The 7,881-nt window shown below is 35.6% G+C and overlaps 1 protein-coding gene across 2 annotated transcripts in view; it reads left to right on the forward strand.

The window, feature by feature from the left end:
* Positions 1–7,234, forward strand: part of LOC120627093 (protogenin A-like) — a 147,573-nt gene extending 140,339 nt beyond the window's left edge. The window contains exons 20-24 of one of the 2 annotated variants that reach the window (XR_005658886.1): positions 359–482; positions 2,634–2,730; positions 3,505–3,565; positions 4,569–4,655; positions 6,091–6,117. Coding sequence is in view for 1 of the 2 variants with exons in the window: in XM_039894940.1 (XP_039750874.1) it covers positions 359–482; positions 2,634–2,730; positions 3,505–3,565; positions 4,581–4,655; positions 6,091–6,399 (666 nt within the window). In the remaining variant the exon portion in view is untranslated. Of the gene's footprint in view, positions 1–358; positions 483–2,633; positions 2,731–3,504; positions 3,566–4,568; positions 4,656–6,090 lie in introns of both variants that reach the window. The other variant, XM_039894940.1, reaches the window with a different exon arrangement.
* Positions 7,235–7,881: the final 647 nt, after the last annotated feature.

A 7,881-nucleotide genomic window follows, 5' to 3' on the forward strand; every position in this document is an offset into this window, starting at 1 on the left:
AGATTCTCCTGCTTTTCGCGGAGTATAGCAAATTAAGCTTAGTTTTCGCAACACATCATTTTATATTATTTACCCGCTTAGTGCATACCCTGTAACGCGTCTCTGTCTGAAGGGCGTAGTTGCTGGACACTGGATGACACTTCATAGGAAGTGTTCCTGGCATGCTCTGCGAAATTTTGCTCTATTTATAGACAATAGTTTTACTTCTATCATCAGAGCCATCTACTTAAGAAAAAAAGTGTCACATGCTTTTATGAAATTTGTTTGATCATATTTTATCGACATAAAGAGATTTGTTAAGATTTAAACGTTGAGTAGGAGGAAGAGATCTTTTGAACTTGTACATACTTGTTCCCAGTTGAGCAACTTAAGCACGGGCCCGGTCTTCGTGATGGTGACGGCTGCTGGGAGCGAGAGGCGGCGATACCCCACCGCGCTTACAATACCTGAGAGGCCACCCGACCACTATTATTACTACTTAGGTATCTTGAAAAATACATTTGACTCTATTGTATCTGTTATATTGAAGTTCTCTCGTATTTCACAATAAATAAGTTCAACACACACATATTTGTTTATTTGACACGCACACACACAAACTCATCAAGCGACACTTTTAATTTCACAACACTTATGCTGAAGTTATACTTGTGAACAGAACACGAACGCTAGCACACACAAACATCTTATATTTAGATTTTAAAATCATTACGTATTAAGATTTTAATGGTTAATCAACATTCCTTAAATATAGTTCAATGGGTATATATCACGGTTATACCACGGTCACGACGGGACCACGCTTCATGCAACCATCTAAATATCGACAAATCCCAAAATAGTACCATGGCATGCACCCGTTGTATTATATTTAAGACAGAGTTAGGATAGTTTTTGTGTTTGGTTCTGTACCTAACGTATCTGTAGACGAGCCAGAGTATAACATGTAGCTCAACGAGTTGGGAAGATTAAAAGACATATGCCGATGGACTTATTTATATCAGAGTGCCTAGTGTCTTTTACTTACTTTTTCTTATTAAATCGCGTGAAAGTTAACTACGATTTGTATGAAATCGAGACAACGCTATCTAGTGACTATTCTGGGAAACTGTATTTTTAACACAGAATATGTAAGCGTTCATGTAGAAAATCTCATACTAAGCACCCAGGGGGCTTGACCTTTTACTATGAGATAAGCACACCCGTAATGCAAAAGTCGTGAAAGAGTGTCACTGGAATATCAGCTTAAAATTGACCTAACTGCTCTCAGTGATATAACGAGTCATTCACTGTAAAAGCTATAACACTGTGGAACTCTCTCCCCTGGTAAATTCGTCATACCGAGTCTGTTCAAACATGGCTTAAAAAATTATTACTTTCCAACGTAATTAAGTATTGTGTAAGTTTATGATAGCATAAATATATATAATAAATATCTATTCTAGTATAAATACGCTAATACTTGTATTTTTGTAGTTATTTCGTAGATATACTATGTATTTTCACGTAAGTTTATTTTATTATCATTCAACTTTTACATACTTTATGCAACACCAACTTTTCGCCTTTTTATCGGCTTGCACGCGCAGGTAGCCTTTAAAAGATCGCTTTTAATATTAAGGTCGCCTTTGCACCCTAAGTACTATTACTGCTTTTCTTGTGTTGTGTTGTGTTCGTTAGCCCTATTGTGTTGTCTTGCAATAAAGTTTTTCTGTTCTAATATATTCCAACTGCCTTCGTTTTAGAGCTTTAATTCGTAGACAGCAAGTACGCTTTGGGAAATATTTTCTAATGTAAACATCACTGTTCTATTTTTAAACGAGAATTTTCACAGTACTACGTCATAAATACATAGATGCAAAAGAAATACTGCAATATCAAAGCTTAAATAAAATACTAAACAATACTTAGTGTAAATTCTGTTGTACTGAAGGTAGTTTTGAAACTAGACCTAAACTAAATTAAATTGATATATCTTTAATATTTTTTTTTTCTATGTAATTAAGTATTGTTTTAGATTATAATATCATTAATATAGAGTCTCATCATCATCTCAATAACAAGTTCACTGCTGGACATATTTCTTTGGAGTGATTCCCACTAACAGTGACTTTCCGCGACTTATTTCATACTTCCGGCTCCTTGGAACACTGTTTTCGTCCAATGCCTTCTCTGTATGATTATGTAACTGCACTATATTTTGAACCTAGCCCCATTGTACAACCGTGATAACTAAATTTCTTAACTTAAAACTATGCTTCGAGCGTTCCAAAAGCACCTTGGTCCAAATAGAGACGCACAACGTAATTGTCATGACCATCGCAGTAATAAAGTTATGTAGTAAAAGCTATTCATACCCAAGCTTTTTACTTTATTATTACAGGAATTTTCTATCCCCGCGTTCTTTGTCCGCATTTATTGCGGATTTTTACAAATCTCGTTAAGTTGCCTATGATGAAAACTAGCCCTCCATTCTTTCAAACACTATGGTAAAAATCAAGTCGATACTTTGCTAGGGAATGATGGAAGGACATATAAACAAACTAATAAAAACACTTTAGTTACTAATACTAGAGAACTTATATTAGGGTGATCTACACCTACCGAAATAATTTGAATCCATTTTTTTGCAGGTATAGGAGTTGGATGCGGTGCATGTGCGTTATGTGCGTTTGCGGGCGGCGCGCTGTGTCTATGGCGGCGTGCGAAAGCCAAACGCACACCGCAACGGTAGGTTTATTTGAAAACTTTTTATTACAAACAGTTATAAAATATATGTTAAACTCCTGAAGTTAAGTATTTGAAAAATTTACAAAGCAGGCGAATAGAGACTAAGTGGGAGAACTTTATATTATGTTATCGACTATAAAATAAGAAGCTTTTATTGCAGTGATCCAAAACAGTGTCGTTGGCCCCTTGCTACTATTAATGTCTAAGATTAGGTTTGGTTAGTTTAGAACGCTCCAGCTAAATCGGGTAGAAAACGATTAGGAGTATAACTGCCATCCATACCTCTAACATGCTAGCCCGCTACAAAACACCTTAACTGTTATACGAAAAGATACGTCTTGTTGCCGCGGGTTACAGTAATTAAAGCTTGGTTACACGTGTAAATGAAAACCGAAATAATATTTCAGAGGCTTTAGAGGGACATTATTTACTGTCTCTGAGACTTATCTGTGAAACCGAAAGGCCGAGTAAACCATTGCCAAATCGCATGCAAAAGTAAAATTAAGTGACTCTTGTCACTTTATTACGGTATGCGTGGCTTAGCGTAGTTACTATGATGTATTCAATAGGGTGGTCAAAAGTTAACAATTAGAACGTTTTGAATTTGTTGGTATGGAAAAATAAATATGCTTCTTTTGGAATAGTTTTTTTACAGGGTGTTTCCTTATGAAATATATATGCGCTCCTCAACAGTATTCCATAATTCCGTTAGACGTTGTATATAATGTACGAATGTAAGTGTGACATTTTAATAAGATAATTATTTAATTTCAGGTCCCGCAGAACGCACACGACTGCGAGGGGAGGGATTGAAGAGGAGGGCTCCGAAATGAGGGTAGGTAGAACAAATTGAATTGCAGCACAATTTAGCTTATAGAGCCAAGTGTGTCTGAAGCTTTAAATATCACTTTTTTGCGTGATTGAGTAACAACCATCCACACTTTCACATTTATGATGTTAGTAGGATGTAAAGATTGACGGACTTAGCAGATGTCCCGGCTGATGCTAAGAGAAAAATCTTTGCCGATAGACAGGCGGTTGCCAATAAATGGAAACGACACTTGGCAGGGCATGGAACACGCGGCGCGGTCGGCAGCCATTCTGTTTTCTGAGTCCAACGTCGTGGGCTCGATACCCACAACTGGAAAATGTTTTTGCGGTGAACATGAATATTTTTCAGTGTCTGGGTGTTTATCTGGGTGTTTATCTGTATATTATAAGTATTCATGCACATTCTTAGTAGGTTGTTTATCACTTATCTTAGTACTAGCTTGTGTTATACACAAGCTACGCTTACTTTGGGGCTAGGTGGTGATGCGTGTATTGACGTAAAGTAATCTATGTATATAAAAGAGAAAGTGTGTGGGTATGTTCCGTATAGGCTCCGAAACGCCTTTACCGATTTCAATGAAAATTTCAGGGAATCTCCGGATTGACCTGGCCAGTAATCCTGTAAAGTTTGGTGACGATCGGAGCACTCCTATTTTTGAACTGTCAAAATACCGTTTTTATTTACTATGATGATATTCTATTGTTGGGTGTACATGGGTGTAGATAATGATCTTTACCCGCTCGAGAAGAGAATAGAAGAGAATGAATACGGAGAGAAATAAATTATTTAATATATTATGAGACATAAATTAAAAATTTAATGATGTAAGTTTATTGTTTAAATAAAATAAAGCAAAATCTAGCCCGGCGAAGCGGGCTGGGTACGCTAGTTATTTATACAAAAAAAAACTATGCCAAGTCGGGGTTTAAGTTGCAATGCGAGGTCACTATTCCAATGGGCCCCAACGGCCATCTTTAAGCATTATTACGATGTAATAAAGTGTCAGATGTTGTGACAGATGGCGCGCGTGGCCAATGGTGGCGCCGGCGAACCGCTGCTCAATGGACACGTGCATATCACAGAAAACCCAGCCGTAAGTACATGTAAACTTGCTACATACAGACATACACACAAAAAAACGTGTTTGTACTTATGTAGCCATGTTAGAAGTTTTACTTCTTTGGCGTAACTAGATAAAAAACTTTTCAAAAATTTTATCTTACCCCTTATTCCACGTTTGTAATAGATAAAAGTTATTTAATACATTGAAAGTTTACTATAACGTATTACCTAGTTATCTCATTATCGGATCATCAAGTTTCACTGAACATTAAAAAAAATTTAAGAGATTTTTGCACAATTGAATCAATTAAATCAACGAAATGAGCTCGCAGACTTTGACAATTGAAAGTTTACACTGTCAACCATTTTTTACACTAAAACGTCGACTATAGCTAACTTCAGGGTGTCAGTTTTTAGTGACGTACGATGTATTCCCCTCTCACTCGGATTCACGACTACCTTCATCCTATTAAAATCTTGTAACCATGTGCGCGCGTATTTCGTTACATCGTAAAATTTCACTCTCATGATTTTTTCTTAATGCCTCTTTTCTAAAGAAGTGTAGCTTCAAAAAGAGATATGAGCTGACAAAAGTACAGATTAAGACAGGAACTAAATATGACATGATAAAAAATACATTCTAAGTCATGATATGAAAATTATGACAGTTTATTTAATGTACATTTATTTTCTTCATATACGAAACTTTTTTAAATCAAAATTTCCTTTAAAATCGTAACAACTCAATTATGTTCATTATTTACCAAAATACATATAGTTAATATATTCCATCATATACGCGTGGCAAAGCGTCGCCACGCCAACAATCAGGTTTACCCTCCGCCTATAAATGTTTCACATCAAAAAATTCAATATTTTGTTTCCACTAAAAGTTAGCTCTTGACTCATCTGCGGGTATATGATGCTGCTGTCGAAGATGGTAACGGATTAACCTGTAAGGGGTACGGCAGATATAATATACTCATACCCCTAATCAGTTTTTACGCGACATAGTATTTATATCGCTTAGCGGTGCGTCATTGTCGTTTGGCTAACAAGCGTAACTAGCCACGGCGAAAGCCAAACCAGACCAGAGAAAATTCAGAAATTAGAAATTCCCAAATTACCTGCTTAGGCCTAGTTTTGAAAAGCAGATTCCGTCGAGAACAGCTAACAAGAAACTCAGCATATTTCTCTTTTTCAACATAATCTTACAGTTTAACAATCCTTAGAATTTTTCTATTTTGTGAGAAATGGGAGGCTAGCGGAGCTGACTGCGTCCAAGCAGCCTCGTTGTTTTTTTTATTATTATTAATAATTGATAGATCAAGCAGATAGCCCACCTGATGGTAAGTGGAAAACCATCGCCTATTAACCAGTCAAACTTGAACTTCTTAAGAGACATCTTCAAATTTTTCTTAATTTAGTTATATAATAATTAATTGTTGATGTTTTCAAATCAATAGACGAAAACGCCCAATGGGAGGTTGAAAAAAGCTCGAAGATACGAACCGCCGCATTTCGAGGCGTTCGACGTGTCACGACACGAGCCCGACACGACCGTCGAAACCGTCCTCGACGACACCACCGCCTTCAGTTTCCTCGACACTTCCCGCCCACCGGAGTTCGACCTCTCAAGGCCACCCAAGGACCTCAGCGCTAACAACTCCTTCAACAAACTCCCCGACGATAACATGAACTCAGAGTTAACAAGAAGTACCGAATTCCAACTCGACAACAGCAAAATTCAGCCCACGCTTCAGCCTAACGGTTGAAATGCAGTTAGCTGCACGTTTCATAGAACTACAAGGGGATCAGGTGGGCCCCCCGGGTTGCGAACCCAAAACCACGTAGTTAAGGCAGAATAGAATGAGATTTTATGTACAGAACTTCATTAATAGATAGTTAGTTGGAGACACGGGGTTGAGGCTTGATCGGTTTGCGCGAGGATAGCTTGGCGTGTATTTGTTCCTAATAGACTTTATTTTCAACGACGTAAGGCTGATTTTTCGGTAAACATACAGTACGGGTACCTTGTAATTTAGCTGTCAAAAAAAATATCGACGCGCACGTAAAGTTATTCTCGCTTAAACTATTACGCAATAGGAATAAAGTCCATTTTTAAAGATCATCTTTTCGATTGTTGTTCAGATAATGTAAATACAACATTTTACTGCCTTTTAAGGCGTGTATATAGCGTTGATCGGCCTGAGATTATAAGCATCGAGACAATAAGGTATGAGAAAAAAAGAAAAATATGGCGCGATAATATTAATAAAAACTCGAAATATTTTGTTACGCCTTGAAGTAGTCGAAATGAGACGACGTTCGTATATTATTATAATAAATAATTATAGGTTCAATAATAGTGCCTGCGTATAGTATACACCAAAACACCTAATACAAAATAATAATAGTTCACCCTTAGTGCAACATGAGCGTACAAAATATAGACCAAAATGATATCCAAACAGCCCTTATATTACCTGAGTACATATTATGTAAATAACGTGAAAGAATATGTTGATGTTGAAAAAAGTATTTATTTCTCATTTTTTATTTCATAGACAGTTCTTAGACAAGCCTTAGAAGCTATCAGTTACCTTCATAATTTACATTCCAAGTGAAAATATATAAACATAATAAATATTACCTATAGTATAAATATCACAAACAGTAATATAAATCTACCTTTTTTTTTAATAAACGCACATTTTTTTCATAAATAATATATTTACCTGTTAAAGTTATTATTAGCAGTTAATAATCACGCCACATATTGTTTTCTACATAGACCTCTAAAAATAATAAAAAAGTAGATAGATTAAAAATAAATGTACCAATAAATATTTGAAAAAAATATATAAAAAAAAAAAAAAAAATATTACAACGAACTACCGAAATAGTTTTTTTATGAATAAACGCGTTATCTTTAAAAAAATGTTACAAAAAACGTTATTAATAAAGTACCTTTCCGGTGACAATGGACTTGCGTTCTTTTTAAAATTTGAAAACAAGTTCGATGTTAATTATTCCATATCACAATTTGAATCTACCTCATTTTATTCGTTGTAAGGTTCTTTTAGATGTTACGATGTTGTATCGATTAAGTTTTTTCTAAGCAGTCTCTGGTTAGGCATCTATTTTTTATTTATTGTAGCTGTTTATTTTTCCAGTCCTTTCGTAACTTTTTTTTAATGTAGTGTTCTTATTATAATTATTTTTGTTTTTGTTTCGTTTTTAACAACAACTTCTTA

This window comes from Pararge aegeria, chromosome 10 (genome assembly GCF_905163445.1).
Source record: "Pararge aegeria chromosome 10, ilParAegt1.1, whole genome shotgun sequence".
Taxonomy (NCBI): Eukaryota; Metazoa; Arthropoda; class Insecta; order Lepidoptera; family Nymphalidae; genus Pararge; species Pararge aegeria.